The sequence below is a fragment of the Seriola lalandi genome, unplaced genomic scaffold (genome assembly GCF_002814215.2).
Source record: "Seriola lalandi dorsalis isolate HSWRI2012SDOR001 ecotype SW California unplaced genomic scaffold, Sedor1 jcf7180002054371, whole genome shotgun sequence".
Taxonomy (NCBI): domain Eukaryota; kingdom Metazoa; phylum Chordata; class Actinopteri; order Carangiformes; family Carangidae; genus Seriola; species Seriola lalandi.
Window position 1 is genome coordinate 477,606 of NW_019524924.1, and position 19,299 is coordinate 496,904.

The window sequence follows — 19,299 nt, forward strand, 5'->3', positions numbered from 1 at the left end:
AGTCATAACCCGTAAGTTATTATCTTGTTTTGTTTTTTTCAAAATGGGACGCACTTCCTCATAAAAGTTGTCAAACTGGGTCATTAATTATTTGAAAGATGCATGGAATGAAAACTTTCCTACTACCTTCCTCAAACACCCAACAGAACCAGTTTATGCTGGACTTGAGCACGGGTCTAGAGTATATATAAGTCAACCACCACGGGATGTGAGACAGTAGCTCCACGGAGATACATCCTGACCTTCATCCAGGGAGATCATCCAGACTCACAAACAAAGAGACAACATGAAAACTGTTGCAGCCTTTTTGCTGGTGCTGTGTTACCTGGCTGGTAGTCATGGTAAGTCACTGTCAGAGTAATTTTTATTACAGATTTGATTGTTGAATCCGTTTAAGGTGAAATTAATGAGATTTTTTGTTTTTGTCTTCACAGCATGGAACTGCAGGGAGGGTCCACGGCTGAGTAGTATTAGACAGATTGATGCTGGACTGGGGAAAGTGGTCGCAGTAAACAGGTACAATCAGGCATTTGTCCTTCTAGGAACAAGTTGGTACAGACTCAGCTCCATCAGCCTCAAGCATATCTCAGTGGGACCTGCAGGAATGTGGGGAGCCAGCAACACAAACAGAGTGTACAAGTCCGTGGCAGGAAACATGCTACAATCCAGTGGTATCTATTATTACTATTTCCACGTGAACAAATGCAGTCTGTATTGTCCTACCTGCTCATCATCACTGATTTTGTTGGGTTTACTATAATATAATAATGCTAGTAAAGCACAGTACAACAGATTCACAATGTTTGCAATTAGTCACAATGCACAAACCACTGCTTGATGACTCAAGTCCTTGTATATGTGTTCCTCAGGTCTGTCTCTGCAGCAGGTGGATGCTGGTGGTGATGGTCAGGTTGTTGGAGTATCAGTTGGCGGAAGTAACACCCTCTGTCTGAGAGAGAGTTTTGCTTTGGCCTACAAGGGAGTGGGCTCCTTGAGCTGGAGTTCCCTGGGAAGGGCGATGAGGTACTACAGCTGCAGCCCGAACAACGGCTGCTGGGGAGTCGACACCAGTTTCCGGGTCTACTTCACACAGGTTGGTCTCTGAAGCATCAGTGAAATCTCCTAATGATATTAACCCTATTCACTCATGGATCACGACAACAACACCATGTATGTATGCTTCTTATGACAGAGAATCGTACCAAGCAACTGTGGCACTAGTGGATGGATATACGTGGCAGGACAATCCATGACAATGATTGAAGTGGGGACCGACGGAAGTGTTTTTGGAGTGAATAGGAGTGGCCAGGTGTTCCAAAGGTAAGACAGTAGACCTTACAGTCTAGCAATGATACCCAAATATCTATTTTTCTAGGCGGTTACATCTTGCATGCACATGCTCTAAATGGAAAGCAGAATTCTAAAGTTTGCACCAGGAGAGTGCAATGCCAAAAAGCACCAAAGTTGCTTCCAATTACAGCAATTAGTTAATGTTTATTCATAAATTCATGTACATAAACTTTCTGTAAAATAAAAAAGCTGAAATAATCTTAAAGGGAGATCCCCAGAAGCCTTGTGCAAAGCTTCTGCTGATGAAAACAGAAATGAAAACGATGGTTTCTCTCTCAACAGAATTGGCATCTCCAGTCGTCTCCCCCAAGGATCAGCTTGGCGTTCTGTCCCAATGTGCATGTCCATCCGTCACGTGAGCTACGACCTGGGCCGGCTCTGGGCAGTGACCACCTCTGGTTTGCTTATGCAGTGCACACACTAATGTCGTTTGTGTGGCAGATGTTTAGTATGCCAGTTTCTGTCATGGTAGATGTCTTGGCACAGAGTTACACAAACTGGTGTAACTTTTCATTTATCTCATCTTTATTAAATCAGTACATATTTGGGAATTATATCCACAAGAAGTAACTGGTTCTTAGATATATTGTGATTCTTTCTTAAATGATCAATCATCAATGCACAAGACTGATCAGAATTTGATGATGCAGTAAATTACATTAAGCAAATAGTTTTCTTTTTTTTTTTTTTTTAAACTCACTTAATTGTGAAATAAATAAATTACATTAATATTGACTGGTAACAGCTGTTAATACTAATGCTATCTAGCAATAGCAAAACTTACAAATAGCTCATTTAAAGTAAGGAAAAGTAAAACCTATGTCGTTGTTCCAAACATGAAATGGGAGGAACTGTGCATTTTTAATTTTATTTTTAACTTTTTTTCTATATTTTCAATTCTATGTTTAAATCAGGGAATATAATAAAGTTTAAACAGAACCATTTTCTCTGAGTGTGTAGTGTTTTACAGAGAAATGTTTTTGGTGTCACCTACTTTTTTCCTTTGTTAAAACATATATATGCATCTAGTATTATTAATTCTGCACAAATCATAAAGGCTGGAGTGTAGAAGTCAGTCATTTGTTGTTGGAAATGATCAAAGCTAATTTTGCTAATTTGCTGTGCTATGAAGCAGCAGTGAGAAGGGGAAAACATCCTGTATTGGAAAACGAGCTGCAGCTCCAGCTGACTTTCAACCAATTCATGGATCTCAAGTTAGCTTAATCAGCTAGCTACACTTCATATCTGCCAGCGCTAACCGAACCACACATCCGGTACGGAACGGCACAGCACAAATATGTGTACCAGTGCTGACCTTTGAGGAGACAGAGAGGAGGAACCTATCATAGCTTATTACCTCTGGTGCATAATTCACATTTATGTAACCTCCTGTATTGGAGTAAAAACTGCTCCACCAAAGAGAGATGGTTTGCAGACAGTTTCGGGACACAATTGGATGGTACAAATACATCTTTTGAACAAACTGTGTGAAATTATGGTCCCATTAGGAACCGAGCTGTGCTAACGAGCTTGCTAACTGACCATTAAAAAAACTCATTAACTTCAGTCTCAGTACACCAACTCGTTTATCTCTGCAGAGGCAGGGGAGTAAGGGAAGAAACACTGAAGACAAATTTATAACAGAAGCTGGTTGCAAACTGGATGTGGACATTTACTAGACAGGGAGAGTCTGGGAAGTAATTGAGATGCATGAAGCGATGCACGGGTCAAACTCTCATGTTGCATGGAGCTTATCTGGAAAGATAATCTGCCTCACAGGCTGCTGATGTAGCTGCTCTCACTGAGTAGAGATGATCATTTGACTAAACCTTCAATAAATATTAAAAGTCAGTTTTATTTATGGGGCACTACATCAAAATGAAAAGCTCTTTTGATGATTTGGTGTGAAGTTCTGTCTCTGCAGCTGCTTCAAAATCAGCTGTTTTAACATTTCTACTTAAAATTACATCAATACGTACAAGAGCTAGGATCAAAATTCATCCCTGTTTAATGAAATATCCTGCAGATCTTATGTATAATACCTGCAAAACTGATATAAAGCCATGCACTCTGGTGACAGTCACGGGTAGAGATGTGCCAACATGAAAGACCACTCAACTACACCAGTTATTAACATCTACTTGCCTGGGCCCATACATTTGTCACTGAAGTCGTCTAATCACAAAACTTCTAGAAAACGTGGGATCAGTGCTGATGAATTAGTCAGTGAATTCTGCTCCAGCTTCCTCTGGAAAATGTGACCATTTGAGATAGTTTGGTTCTAGTTTACCACTGGACGACTGTGTCTTTGGTTCATTATCTGCCATTGGTTGCATCTGAGGGGTTTTTGGGTTTGAGTGATATAGGATGCTGAAGGCAAGACACTTTGGATACAAAAGAGACTGAGAAAATGGAGTTTGATACACACCACAAGCTGTTTTGGTATACACCATTTACACTGAACATCCTCAAAGAAGAGCGGACTGGACCGACAGAACGGCTCCCATGGCCCCTCCAGAGCCTTCGTCTGGCCAAAGTGCACTGGCTATGAGAAATAAGCACAGTGACAAAGCAGTGAGTCAACCATACACACTTACCTATAGTCCAACACAACAGCAAGGGGAGACACTAGGTTACGCACTGGATAGCCTTAGGGAAAAACCTTTATACTACTTTTATATCAGAGTTTGGTTCTTTTTTAGATTGACAAAACATGCCTGGGACATTAATATTACATATATAACATAGAAACCACCAAACCACACTGCAGCAGCTGCTGGTGTTTGGGATTCAGCGTCGAGACCCTGTTTTCAAATGTGTTGAAAAATGTAGACCTGGGCTGATCCATTCCACTGCAGCTAAATTCACCAATTCCAGCCTCCTGCAGGCCTCCAGCTCTCTCCATTGCCTGTACATCACACGTGTGAATCCTTACAAGCAGCTGGCACGGCCAGCTCAACGCCAAATTGCAGCAAATTGCTATTGTTGATGGAATTCAATCACATCATGCTGCATATGAGAGTATGAAGTGGTATCATTCGCATTCAAAGTGAGGGAGGCATTTTAATAGACGTAGAGACATAGATAAACACCTCTCAGATATAAACAGGTTTATTTCCATCCAAAACTATGTATCTATAGATGATTCATATTGTGTCATCTATCATCTCTCTGTAAACCAGCCTCTGGCCTCCCTGTGTTTTCACTTCTACAAAGAAAAATTGGAGACCAGGTTTGTACAGTACGTGATTCCACATCACCAGTCACAGGTTATGTGACTTATACCACCACACCATGAGGACCACACAATTCACGCAGACCTGGAAAACATTGGCTTTCATCCAGGGTGACTTACATGTAGCATAGCAGTGATGTGAGAAGCCATGTGATTGGATAATTGGTCCCAAAGAGGTGGTGTATATTTCAAAGAGGAGGGGTCCCAGTACCGACCTTTGGGGCACTCCAGTGGGGAATGGATGGGATAAGGATGTTTGTCCTTGTCATGACACACTGAAGGAGCACCCAGGATTCAAACCAAGAAAGGGCTTTGCCTGAGATGCCCATGTCGGAGAGTACAGAGAGAAGGATGTGCTGGTTCACTGTATCAAAGGCTCCTGATAGGTCCACCAAGATAAGAACTGAGGACTGAGCTGCTCATCACCGGGCAAACAGCATTCCTAGAGTGAAGCATGGTGCTGGCAGCATGAATGCTCTGAGGGGGCTTCTTAGCAGCAGGGACAGATAGACTGAGGGAAGGATGAATGCAGCCAAATCCTCCTTGTCCTTGAAGAAAACCTGTGTGGGTCTGCACAGCTGGACATGAGACTGCTGTGTTACAACCCAAATCCCTCACAGTCTCAAATTTCTCCCTTTGTACTAAAATTTCATATTTAGCACAAAAATAAATAAACCTAATATGAAAGCCAGTACTGATGACTGATTTTCCTGTAACATCTTTAATCACAAAGAAACTAGACAGTAAAATTGTTACAAGTAGCAACAAATTAAAGAAGGAGATGTGGTTTGTCTAAAAGACTCTTGATTAATGTGACAATTGTTCCCTATGAAGTGTATTTTTTAATTTAGGGGGTTTGTGCTCACTTGTCCCAGATGAATATCTGCCAGTATGTACAGGCAGATATTCAATTTCATATATCAAGAAATTAAAATGAGGTAAGGTTGTTAATGACAGAAGTGGGTTTACAAATCAAAAAAAATGGAGCTCTGGTCCCAACATCATCTTTGCAGATGTAGATGCAAGCATGGACGTGGTTAATGGTCGTGGTCATTCATTCTTGATGTTAACAGTAAAAGAAAAAGTCCACACCCTGAACGCCTTTTAAGTCTCCTTTAAGTCTCCTTTATTTCATTAGTAACCACTTAAATGAAGAGGTCACATAGAGATCTTTGATGGTCATTATACTGAGCTGTTGGAAATATATATGCATGTAGTATTATTAATTCTGCAGAAATTATAAATTGTGGAGTATCGCATTCAGTTATTTGTCAGTGGAAATGATCACAGCTAGGCTTGCTAATTTGCTGAGCTAAATATGAAGCAGCAGTAAGAAAGGGAAACATCATGTATTGAAAACCGTACTGCAACAAAGGACAGCAAATGTAGAGAATGATTTAGGGATCTCAGAAACAGGTAAACCACCCCTGGTTTCTTCTAAGCCAGGACTACAGACGACAACAGAGGCCCTTTAATAAGAATTGGGATACCTTTCAGTGGTTCAACTATTCAGTCCTAAAAACGGATGTATTCTGCTTTTCCTTTTACACCTAATAGCAGGATGCATCACTTAGATCTGGCTTTGCAAACTGGAAAAATACTAAACAACTATTGTGAGAATACACACAGGAGCCTCCTTCAGAGAAGATGATGACAGAAAAGAGGTGAGAGATTTGGAGAGCTATTTCTGCCTTCATCTTCTCTGAATGAGGGCTGCCATGATGTGTTGGAAAATATAAGAGATATAAGATATATAGAAAAACGTTAAATAACCAGTTTATGCTGCACTGTAGCAGTTGCTCAAAAAAAAAAATTAAAGAAATTAAAGTGTTAAAAAATGTATGTTCTGGAGACAGATGAAGCAAGAGGATACTGGTTGGTTGGTCAAGGTAGGTTTCTTTGCATTGAGCAGGTGAGAGGGTTTGAACACAGTCAGTTACTGATGCAAACCTTGTTTGAAACAGGAAACATTTTTAGTAATTTTTGCAAATGTTCCTTATGGCTTCACTTAGACATGACAGCACATTTACAGAAAGAGCCACATTACTGTTGAAATATTTGGCAGCTGGTCCATGAGATGGAGCGGTAGCACCAAAACAAAATTTTAAAGAAGAAGAATGTTGTTCTCTTGCAGGCTCCATTAGTGATGCATTTCAAAACTTTACCATTGAAGCCTTAGTTAATGGTCATGACCGCAGGGAACACTTCGCCAGAATCCTGATGAATTATTCCATCAGTTTCATCATTTAATGTTAGTAGATAGCAAATTCTGCTGCCTGCGTTATAAAGTTGATGTTTAGTTGTGACTCTAAGTTAATTCTGATAAGCTCTGTTCACCCACACCATAAGGGGAAAAATTACTTTTATAAACTAATCTGACATTGACTCAATCAGTATTTCATGTGTGATTAAGCTGGCTATATGGTCTTTGTGCTTAAAAATAGGCTATATTACTTAGTCATAAATACACCACAGTGATCTTAAAGATCCCGTATTTTACACTTTTTGTGTGTTTTATTTAATATCCATAAGAAGATAGATTGATTTTAAGAACCAAAAGCCATCTTAATGTAGTTTTACATCTCTTCTCTCAACTGTCATGATATGCCCCTCCTTGTACACTTCCTGCCTGGACTCTGTTTAGTGTTTCCCGTTTTATTTTGAAATTTTTGTCCATACATGCCTGTTGTGGTTTTACTTCCTTTCTGTTTCTGTCAGTTAATGATCAGTTATTATCAGTTGATTGGTTCTGGCTGTACTTATAGCCTTGCGTTGCACCTCTTCAGTTGCCAGAATGTTACATTCAGTTACTGCTTGTTTCGTGACTTGATTCCTCATGTTACCTGTCTTTCCTATATATTGACCTTTGCCTGTTTCCTGGATGTTGGATTTAGATTGTTCGCCTATTTTGGACTGCGTTTGTTTGCTTTGTTAGTCAATCGCTGAACAGCATTTTGTCTTACTATAGAATCCACATTTGGCTCCCTTTTCCAGTGTCCTTGCAACAGTACTGACAGTAACAACAGCCAATCAGAAGAGAGACTTTGGGCCTGAGAGCAGTGACTGCAACATCACAAAGTTCCAGAAGTCCTGACGGCTTGTTTGAAGGCTCAGTTTCTGAATACAGGCTCTGTGCATTTCTCTGTGGACTGAGGCTTTGATACTTTCACAGTATTAATATAGAACCTAGACCTGCTTTGTAATCAAACAACATATGGACATCTACCTTTAGACTGTATGGGACCTTTAATGGGAAGAAGATGCACATTTAATCCCTCTGTGTGCATGTTTTTCTTTGTGCTGCTACCTTGTTAAACTGCCACCACACTAATGTAAAGAGGTCACCATATTTTTTTTGTAATTTTTCTATTATTGGACAGAAGACAGTCTAGAGGAGACAAGTAATAAGAGCAGAGAGAGGAGGGAATGAAATGAAGCAAAGGTCCCACAGCAGTTATGTGGTCTGCACCTTTAGCCATCAGGCCGTGGGACTGTAGTTACAAGCTATACTGCAATCTAGTATTTGGATTGCACCTACACGCCTGACACGCACTAACAAGTAATCTTCCAGAATTTATGTCTCGATGCAAATGGAAATTTATAACTATAATAAGAAAATATCAAACACATGTTTGATAAATAAAACGTTCGTGTTACGTCATCCATAAATCTTCCCATGTCCTACAAGGCTTTCAAGGCTTTTATGTTGACCACAAAAGCACAGCACAAATGGACAGGAGCACCTTCAGACTGACAGGGGTCATATTTACACATTTAACATGTTTAAGAAAAAAAAAAGAATATAAAAGATTGAGTTATCAAACTGAGCTGCTGCACCATCTGGAACTACAAAGCACTGCAGTGAAAGGGCTGAAGGTCAGGGTAATGGACCGAAACAAATCCCTTCTAAATGAATACAAACAACCAGGACAGAGAAAAAAAAAAAAATCAGACGCAAAGCACTCACACACTGTTATGGATTCATATTCATTTGAAACACCGCCAAAGAGAAGAGGAAATGAAGTTAAGCCGGCAACCAGGTGCTGAATGTTGCAACACAGAAATCAGACTTTTCATTGTCTTATAGCATTCACATATAAATGGTGCTATGGCAATGTGATACACTTAAATGGCCAAAACTCAGGGGTCATGAGTCGGGGTCATGAGTTGCACAATTCAACCTTTTTTTTCTTTTTGGTGGTGGTGGTGGGGGTGGTGGTGGGGATCAAAGAAACCCCCCCACCTCTGTCATGCAGACAATTGGCAGACACTACACTATACAGATGTCCCCTAAACACTTCACATGCAGACGACAGGCCACAGCAGTACACGGTACAGTGTCTTTATGGGAGGTTTAAGGAGGTTTATACTGTAGTTGTCATTGCAGCCCCTCGTTTCCACTTGGGGGCTCCAAGCATTTGCCTTATTTGCCTGTAATGACATCTCTGGATACAGATCTGTAAAGATTTTCTGTTATTAAAATGAACATTTAAGAGCCTGATACAGTCTCTCTGACTGTACACAGGTTTTCAGTGGTTGTGGCTGCTATCAAAAGCCACCAGTACATGCTGTTTGAACCAGTTTGGCAGGGATGTAGATAAGACAGCCTATGACTGACAGATCCTGAGATCCGTGAAAGTACGATTTAGCAGATAATTATAACTCTTCGAGTTTGAAACCACAGTACATCCAGACAGTGCACTGCACAACGAACATATCTACCTTTCTATAAAGGTATAAATTGTTGACTGTAACTACATTTTCCTTTTGGATCTAGTTCAAGGAACGTCCTTTCACCCTTTTCCTGTCACTAATTTACTCTCCTCTCTCCCCTCCCTGTTTTCTGTCTCTATAACTGAGTGCTCCGTTTTCCTCCGTGATCCTAAATAGCACGAGGCAGAGCTACATCCTGTTTATTGGTAAACAGCCTCGCTTTTTATGGACTGCTGAGCAGGTATGAGGCATTAGGTGTAAATTCATAAATCCCCCAGAAAACTGCCCTGCATTTTAATGAGACCATACATTATCAGAAAGTGTGCTGTGGAGTTTCAGTGTAGAAATGCACGGCGCCCAAGCATCCCTATCATCTGAACCTGTGTTTCTCTACTGCCCTCTCTCCATGTAGCATATAGATAATTCATTCCTCTGACAGAGTGACAGCTCGGCTTAAGACTGATGGTCAAAGGTGGCAGACACCTAAAGCATGCTAAGCCCCAGAGGATGCCACTGTCCTAGGGGGACAGAGGCTGATGGAGGTGCCTACGTGACTTGAGCCTCAGCAAAGCCCTTGGGGGACAAGCACATACCTGTATACACACTAGAGGCTGTTCATCCATGCGCCACGAGTCTCCAGCCACCCTCTGATGTCAGAGGCCATCTATCACAGTGGCAGAGGTCTAACGGTGCTAAGTATGTAACTATGCCCACACACAATGCTCTACTCACTGCAGTGTGATGTCCTTATTGTTGCTCTGGCTTCTTTCTCAGCTTGCATCCATGTTACCTTATAGTCCAACCCTGTGACGCTACAGTAATCAATTTGTTTATGTTAGCAGTCGATCAAGTAACTATGTGTCATGGGGAAGTGTGGTTTTCTATCCCATGATGCATTACAAATAATTACACTGGTCACAATTTCTTATATATTTGATCTAAAAAGGAAAAAAACAAAACAGTATAATAGAAGTGACCAGATATTTGGTCATTGTTCAGCTGTACAGCAGAACTACATCAAACTTCCAATGTGTCATCGTCCATTAATCATGGAGAAACACGTTTTTGCTTGAATGGAAAGAGGGCACCAACCTGTCACTGTACTTGACAGCTACAGCTGCCTTTTGCCTGTATATTTTAAATTATTATTATTATTATCATCATTGACAGATCCTAGCCATTTATCTGAACAACACAGCAAATATGAAAAGGTAATATTTATATAGAATTTCCATACATAACACATATATACACTGATTAAAGCCAGTTACCTGTTTTAATGTTGAGGCTGATCTGTATGTAAGTGCACATATCCTAAACTTTGACACTTAGGCAAAGCTAATATTGCATTTATAAGTTCACCATTTTTATGAGTGTTTATAAAAACACATATTTAAAAATTAAATAGCCTATGAAACCAATTAGAAATTGAACAATTTTAAACAAGAAAAACATATATAAGCATAGAATTTTTATTGTATGTTGTTTTTGATAAATCTTTATATATAAATGAAATATTAACATACATGGTCGCAACATGTTATACTGTAAAAATTCATATTTTTTCGTACATGTACATATACAAATTTTACTAATGGTATTTCATATATCTTAAAAACTTTTATCTTCATATATCCAGAGGATGTATATATAATAGTATGTCTCCTTATAGGTGACATATATGACAACATCAGTCTTGAAGTAAGGACATATACTGTATGTCACATATTACATATATGGGGGAGCCCATCTGCCTGCAAGAGTTAAAAAGTTTAGAGGAACTTTGTTTCGTTTTGAACATTTAAATGCAGGAGATAAACTGGAATAACCGCTGTTCGGCTCCCAAATCTAATCTCCCTATTATCATTTAGTAGACTGTGCCCAAACTGGCTCTTCAAGCCTGTAGCTTATTCTGTCTGCTCTCTCTGAGATAAAACACAGAGCTGCTCTGAGCTGTGCTGTGCAGCACCTATGGACTATAGACAGGTCACCTGGCATCACAGTCCGCATCTAAATCAAGTCTTTGAAATGCAGGATGGAGGGAGAGGATTACAAATAGATATACTGTATGACCCAAGCTCCAATGTAATATATGACATATATGCCCCAATATCAACAGGGATGTATATGTATATTTATGTAACATGTCTACAATATAAACATACATACATAAACATACATATTTGTATATGTATATATATGTCAATGTATAGAATGGTTTCAGTTTCTCGTAGGTTTATGTTTTCATTTTATGTGAACATATAATTCATAATGTATATGGAAATACAACATATGTACATATATAACATTTGCGTACGCGTTGTGTTGTTTACGTGTCTAAGGAAACTCAGACCCAGAACAAACGGCAACGCAAACCAACTGCAGGAAGTTACCTCAAACACAGTACAATCACAGCTGACGAATGTTGACATCCAGCAGTCAGAATTGAATGAAGCACAACAAAATGAACCAAGACCAAACTCAAAGTGAAGGCCAGGTGAAACGGCTGCTGGTTGTGCACCAAGTGGCCAAAGGTTAAAAGACTTCTGGAATCTCTGGAATGCTAGGAGGCTACCAAAGCTAAACTGTTTGTGAGCTCATGTTTCTCAACTTACTGTCAAGTTCTCTTTCCTCATCTTCCTCCTGTACCACCACCACAACCCCACCAATCCACGCACGTGCACACGCACACGCACACACACACACACACACACACACACACACACACACACACACACACACACACACACACGCGCGCACACTAACCCCTTCAGCCTTCCAGCTTGAGTTTTGTGCCTCACGTTACGACCAAATCCCATAAAAAGCACATAATAGGTTTTTTTTATATCACGATGATTGGCTGGTGTTGGCAGCAATTTGTGATCAGTGCTCCTCTACCCACATTAAATGAGCCTTCATGTGTCACCCATAAACACCAGCAAATAGTCTGGTGAACTGTGTAAATGATACTGAATCTCAATGATACACAGATGTCCTGAAACTGTGCCTCATTAGCACCAACAGGCCGAGTTACAGAGAAAGGGTGTGTTTCTTTAGTTATTTGCCTGTATTTGTCAAACTGCACCACTTTCACCATAATTACTTTACATTCATTATCTAATTACACTTGTTGCAAAGAGCCAAATCAGGAGTTTCGAAGTCCTTTGCTGAAAACAACCCACTGCTGAGTACTTTTAGAAAATAGGTATATGACGTCAGGTGTTTTGAATTCTCTTTTTTCCCCCCAGGACTCACGTTCAGGTTCAAAAACGCTGACATCAGCAGAACTCTGTCCTATCAGGCAGCATCCTGTCAGTCAGTCGGAGTGACTGGAAACTGAACCCGAGGAAAGTTACGGTTTTTGAAATTGTGCCATTTGAAATAGAGAGGGTAATTCACACCACATGAATTCAAACAGTTTTTCCCAACTCAAATATTTCTATGCTATAGATTTCACAATCAGGCATTCAAGCGTTGCTTAGAAAAATTCATGGCTTTTCTTTGCTTTCATTTTAGACATTTATCAATCCACCAGTTCCTTGTACAGTTCTACCTCCTCCTCCTGCCTGACTCAATTTGACGTCTGAAAAATTGACTGTTCTGCCGGAATGAAGCTCGTCTCAGTCCTCAGGTACAGGTGATGGCTCTGCTGCCTTTTCCAGCGTCATGTTTCCATTTGTTTTTGCGCTGGTGTCTGTAATGTCTTGCCAGCCTGTTTTCTCCCCTATGTTTTATTGAGTTTGAAAACCGACAACCATCAATTTACACTAGATTGGAGAGGTGACAGTAGACACCAGCTCATTTGCCTTTACAGAGCCAGAGAGTGAGGCAGGGGAAGAGGGCCCTCCAGTGGTGTGTCAGGTCCAGATGGCAAACAGATTTTACATGAGGGGTAGAAGCTGCGTCCCACTAAGTGACATTTCCAGGCAGATTTTGAGTATGCAGTTCACAGAAAGGGCAAAAGTTGCTAATTAAGAGCACTTAAAATGCCAGTATGCAAACCATCTGATATTTGAGTGCAGTGTTGATGTGCACTTTTGTCCCACAATGCATCTTCAAAGAGAAATCAGTAAAAAAAAAAAAAAAAAATTGAAAAGCTGCCAATGAAACAATTTATTTAACTGAGGGGTGGGGGTGTTAGGGAGCTGGTACAGTGCGTACCATGATGTCATGGTTATGCTGTGACTAGTCTGTCTGTCTGTCTGTCTGTCTGTCTGTCTGTCTGTCTGTCTGTCTGTCTGTCTGTCTGGCGTGGGTGTGGCTCACTCCCTCTCCCTGGCTCCTGCTTCACCACCTCGCCTGCCTCCAATCAACTCATCGAGCTCAACAGTATAAGAAGCCAGGCACTCCTTCCACTCATCGCCAGATTGTTCAGCCTCGCTCAGTGGTAACAACTCAGCTGCTCGAGTCTTTGTACTGAAGTCTATTCAGGTGTGTTGTCCTCGTGCCAGCCAACATTAATTTGTGTCTCCAGGAACCCCTCCAGCCCTCAGCCAACTTATATGTCCGTCTGCTCCCCCACGCCACATCCACTCTGAACCCAGGCCGCCTGCCCTGCTCTGCTTCAGCCATCCAACCTCTACATCTATCTCTACAACCATTCTGCCTATTACAATAAATCCATGACTTTTTGCTACCTACTGGTCTTCTGTTCTGCTCATGGGTGCAACAGCAAACCGAACCGTAACATATGAAGGCATAAGTTCTAACCGCAATAGCATTTCATCTCCTTTCTCTGTTTCAGGGTGCACTACATCTTTAAGTTCAAGGCTCAGGCCCTCACTTTGCATGGAGCTTACATGAAAAGATGCTTTGCACCTCACAGGCTGCTGGTGTCACCTCTGCTGCTGAAGAGAGGTGATGCGAGAAGCTGCACATGACGAACTCTCCACATAATACCAGAATAAAAGTTGTTTTTACTTAAAGGGCAGTTAATTAAAAGCAAACCTGTAAATGCTATGGGAGTAGCCTCCGATCTGTTTAGAGTCTTTTGATGATCTGTCTCTGCATCTGCTTCCACATCAGCTGTGGTTCAATGTCAGCTTTAATTTACATCAATAACGTACAGGAGCTACAGTTGAAGTTCAGCCCTGTTTAATGAATGATCTTATGTATAATACCTGCAAGACTGATGTAGAGTCAGAAGTCATCAGAAGTCAGGTTACCAATTTTCAATTAACCTCTGCAGAGTACCTGCCATTGTATCTGCAGTGCACATGTACAGATATGCAGCCCCCCCACACACACGCACACACACACACACACACAGAGCACGCTACTGTAGCAAAACAACATGAGATGAAAGCATCAATGTTTTTATCCAGAGGTGAAGGATGAATATTTCGGCTCTTTGGTGGCACATGAAGGATCTCATTTCAACTACATCAACGTATCACACGCTGTAGAAAAATGAGACTAATGTCATTATGTTTAATATAACGGTGATATTTAGACTTTGAAGGAAGGTCAAGTGTCATAGTGGCCCGGCAATGTTGGGTGAAGGGATAAGAAGTGGTTAAAATGAGAGGTGGATGAGGTTTTCCTTAATTTCTCCTGAGGTATTGGAGGGCTGTGATTTGGCAGTCACCACAATGAATCGCCTGACTGGAAGTCACAGTTAGAAAAACAATGCAGAGGGAGGGAGGGAGGGAGGAAGGAAGGAAGGAACCTTTGGTCTTGTAGGTTGTCTAAAGAATCCTTTCACATGAGAAAGACCCAAAGACCACCACCTTCCATCTCCACCAGCATCAGAACATAAATATTGTCCTCAATCGACTGCTGTCAGTTTGACTCAGACTCCATGTTGGATTCTCGGTGTATATCATGAAATATTGGGTGAGTGAACCATAGCAATGTTTCAAGGCTTCAATTTTTACCTGTCGATGCTGGAGTCAAATGCTTTGAAATGTCAATGCCAGAGGGCAGAATGTGTCACTGCACGTCAGAGACTGCAATGAAGATCGGTAGGTGTTTTTATTCCACTTTCATTTTCTTAACAATTTGCATTGAATTCATATTGAAGGGATTAAAGCAGGACTGAAATGTTACATTTTGACACAACAGTATAATCATTAACGAGTGTCAGAAATGCTTATTATAGAGCATGATATCAGATTATTGTGGCCTAAAGAATCGATAATCACATTATCTACAGAAAATTTGAATTAATGATAAAAATGATAATGCTAGCAGTCAAATTAATCCTTAACTTGTTTATTGTGCGTTTTGTCTCTTTTTTTTTGGCAAATTAGACAAAAAATTGAAAATACAAGTGTAGGGAGGTGGAGAGAGAGTCTGTAACCATAACTGTACAAAAGTGCATAAAAAGAACTGCACTTGATGGACAGTGAAAATGCAACAAGATGAGCTGATACATAAAGGATCCACAAGACCGAACATGTGCCATCAGCATATTAGATCAGCTGACGTGCATTATTAACACAATATCAAAATTAACAATTTTAATGGTGAGTTAATTAGTTTTGGCATTTTTGCCTTTATTGGGGGGCTGGCGGTAGAGAGGCGGACACGAAGCAGGAAGTTGTTCACCACCTACTCTCTAACTTTGTCTGTTGCTGTTTGGAGCTGGACTGAAATGGATTTAGGAGGATTTAGTGAGAGTGAATCGAAACTGTCAGGTCCTGTTAAGTTTAGTTTTTTCCACTTCCTGTTTTATTTTGTTTGGATTCCCTCACTTCCTGCTTGTGTTCTCAGTGTCTTTACTCCCTGTGTGTGTGATTGTTCATTGCCTTCACCTGTGTCTCATTATCCCCTGCTCCTGTGTGTATTTATACCCCTCCTCTCCCAGTGTGTCTTTGTCAGATCGTCTGCGTGTTTTGTCCCAGCGTTCCGGCTCTGTTTCCCTGTGTTTTGATCCCTCGTGTTATACTGAAGATTCCGATTCCTGGTTCCTGTCTTTTGCCTACTGATTTTGTACTTCTGCCTGGTTTGACTGACTTCCCGTGTACCGACCCCTTTTTGGAATAAACTGTCTACTGCTAAGCGTCTGCCTCAGCTCTGCTTTTTGGGTCCACTGCCTGTCTGCTCAGTTCGTGACAGTAACACTGAAGCTGTGGGCTGAAAAAACCAAAACAATGAGCTGAAAGACCCCGAAAAGCGGGGAACTTCAGAGCTGAGTGATTATTCCCAGGGTTCATCAGAAGGAGCAACACCTTTCACATATAAGTTAGAAATACTGATCGTAGCCAAGCTCAAACAAGCACAGTCCATTCACACTCACATCTAATCAGGCCAATAACTGAAAGCACCTGTGTGAAAAATCCCCTCAACAGTTCAAAGTTTATTTTCCCCAAAGACTCAAGCACCCAGGACTTTACGTTTGACAAAACACGCATGCATTACAGATTACTAGGAAACAAAGAAGGCGAGAAGGGCACACAGAGAGCACAGACGTCGACCAAAGCCGATGTCAAACAACATAAACCAGACTTCAGAGAATAAAATCTAATTCACTGTGAAAAATATCCAGATCTGCCCCAAAATCTAAAGGGTTCTACCCCGACTCCCCCCCCGACTTCAGTGTAAATCAGTTCAGTACTTTTTGCGTAATCTTGCCAACAATCAAACAAACCAAACAACAGACAAGGGTGAAGACATAACCAGCTCAGTGAAACCAGACCACACTGCAGCAGCCGCTGGTGTTTCAGACAAATGTGCTAAGAAATGAGGCCCTCAGCTTTAAAGAGTCCGGCCTCCTGCAGGCCTCCAGCTCTCTCCATCGCCCGTACATCACACACGTGAGTCCTGACAAGCAGCTGGCGCGGCCGGCTCAATGCCAAATTGCACCAAATTGCTTTCTTCTTGTATTATTGGTGGAATCCAATCACACCACGCTGCGTATGAGAGTATGAAGTGGTATCATTCGCATTCAAGGCGAGGGGAGGCATTTGATAGAGAACACCTCTCAGATATAAACAGGTTTATTTTCCATCCAAAACTATTTATCTGTGATGATTCATATTGTGTCATCTATCATCTCCCAGTAAACCAGCCTCTGGCCTCCCTGTGATGTCACGTCTACAAAGAAAAATGGATCTGAAAATGCGTCTAGTACTGAGGTGGTGATGACTGACGTTTGTGCCCTCGACTGATTTGTCTTGTTTATGTGAATTTCTAAGCATCAGGATTCAACGGGCCCATGAATATAAATGGTTATAAGATTTTTACACCTGGGACGTACAGACAAATACATCATCACACCTACACAAATAGATAAAGTTTAGTTTTATATGTTTTTAACAACACAAGTTCACATTTGCAGACAAATCGTAGTAAAGTGAAGTAAATCATTTTTACTTCATTTACAATGATATGTTTGTGAAGTGCAGCCGATAAACGATTTACTTCTGGGTAACTGTCTGTTGGGTATTGTGTAAACAACATCAGCAGTGTAGTGAAATCCCTACAGTGTGTATGTGATGAGATGACGCCTCCTTCACGGTCGGTGTAACAGAATATTCTGAAAACAGGTGAAATTACCGCGGCTGAAAATTACACGCCTGTTTTATCATCACTCGTGGCCACAGAGGTCTGAAGCAGAGTTTTCCTGCCTCTGCATATCTACAGCATCTTTTCCAATTTCACAGTGCAGTGACACCGCAGGGCTCATCATCCCACCACCCTCCAATCAATACTCTCCTCCATGTTTGTATAAAGTTTGTTTACCAGTCGCAAAGAGAATAATCAATAGATTTACATTTAAGGGTCGTTTGTTCAGGCTCTGATAGTCAATTTCCATCCTATCTGCAGTTTTCAGGTGATGTCATAGAGGAGGGGTTTGTTTGTCTGTTTTGCTGAAGGAATTTAGTCTTAAATTTTAGAGAGAAGGGCAGACTCTTGTCATCCTAGATTTATAATTTCTTTCATTCTTCAGCGGTGTTTTATTTCTCACTCCCTGCGATCTTCACTATAATTTTCATCATGGCAACATGTTAAATATTGCATGTAAAGTTAGTCTATAATGCAAGTTGAGCTTCACATGTTGCTAACTTGCTCTTTAAATGAAACATACTGACCATGACTAATTAGGGTTTGGAAATTTTCAATACGATCACTTCATTAAAAGGTTCTGTAAACGAGACACAGGGCAGTACGCAGCGTTCAGGTGAGAGTGACCTCCCAGGATTTCCTCTACTGAACCCTTTTTTTCCCGCTAAAACACCAGAGCACAGGTGGACTGGCCATCGGGACTACTGCTCAAATACCTGTCAGCCGTGTGACCGTCAAAACATCCATAAAGTTTTTAAGGTTTTTACCAGCTCCATCAGTGTCATTTGTGCGGCCGGTCCCAGCAGATAAGTCCGAGGCTGATTTTCCCAGTCGACCTGTGGAGCCAATACTGGTCTGGCTTTACTGAGATGGAAAGCTCTGCTATAGAGCTCCAGATTTCTTCTCCTCCATGTGTCAGTTACTTGATGGCTTCATAATATTACGTATCTGTTTTCTGCTGTGGCCCCTGAGAGCTCAACGCACTGCAACACACTGAAGTCAACACATGCAAAACACAAACAACTTCAGAAAACTCCATTACTTTGACAACACACATGCTGCAAATACTTACAACACAAGGGTTTTTAACTTGAAAAGTCACAAAGCATTGAACCACAAGTGTATCCCAGCCAGGTTCATCACTTTTTCGTGTCCCCTGGAAACACTGCTGTTGTGCTGTGGGTGAATGAGCACCAGAGGTGCGGCTGTCGAAGCATTTATTTTGGTCTGAGGTGCTGGCGATCGTCTACAGAGCCTTTAATGCCTGTTTCTCAGTCCAGGGGAAGTCTAAACACACACAGTTAACACAACTGTTAACGCAAAGACAGTTAGTGCTTAACTCCATCAGCACCCACAGAGCAGGCGAGACAAATATTCACCATATTTCCATGATTAAATTACTTTGAGATATAGTGCTATTGCAGTTTTTTTTTCATAAAATGAAACATGAGATCCAACTCCCCACCACAGTAACATTCATACAGTCCCTAAGG

At 41.0% G+C, this 19,299-nt stretch overlaps 1 protein-coding gene across 1 annotated transcript; it reads left to right on the forward strand.

Moving 5' to 3' along the window:
* Positions 1–218: 218 nt before the first annotated feature.
* Positions 219–2,289, forward strand: LOC111656841 (fish-egg lectin-like). Its single transcript, XM_023408733.2, has 5 exons — positions 219–341; positions 435–671; positions 870–1,093; positions 1,193–1,320; positions 1,633–2,289. Exons 1-5 carry the CDS (start codon positions 287–289, stop codon positions 1,772–1,774), a joined length of 786 nt encoding a protein of 261 aa, XP_023264501.1. The 5' UTR covers positions 219–286; the 3' UTR covers positions 1,775–2,289.
* The last annotated feature ends 17,010 nt before the right edge of the window (positions 2,290–19,299 follow it).

Excerpts from the sequence above, each read along its gene's own strand:
- LOC111656841 (XM_023408733.2), top strand. The coding sequence starts at position 287 with ATGAAAACTGTTGCAGCCTTTTTGCTGGTGCTGTGTTACCTGGCTGGT. Across the intron at positions 342-434 it reads TTACCTGGCTGGTAGTCATG|CATGGAACTGCAGGGAGGGT; the intron begins GTAAGTCACTGT and ends TTGTCTTCACAG. Across the intron at positions 1,321-1,632 it reads AGTGGCCAGGTGTTCCAAAG|AATTGGCATCTCCAGTCGTC; the intron begins GTAAGACAGTAG and ends CTCTCTCAACAG.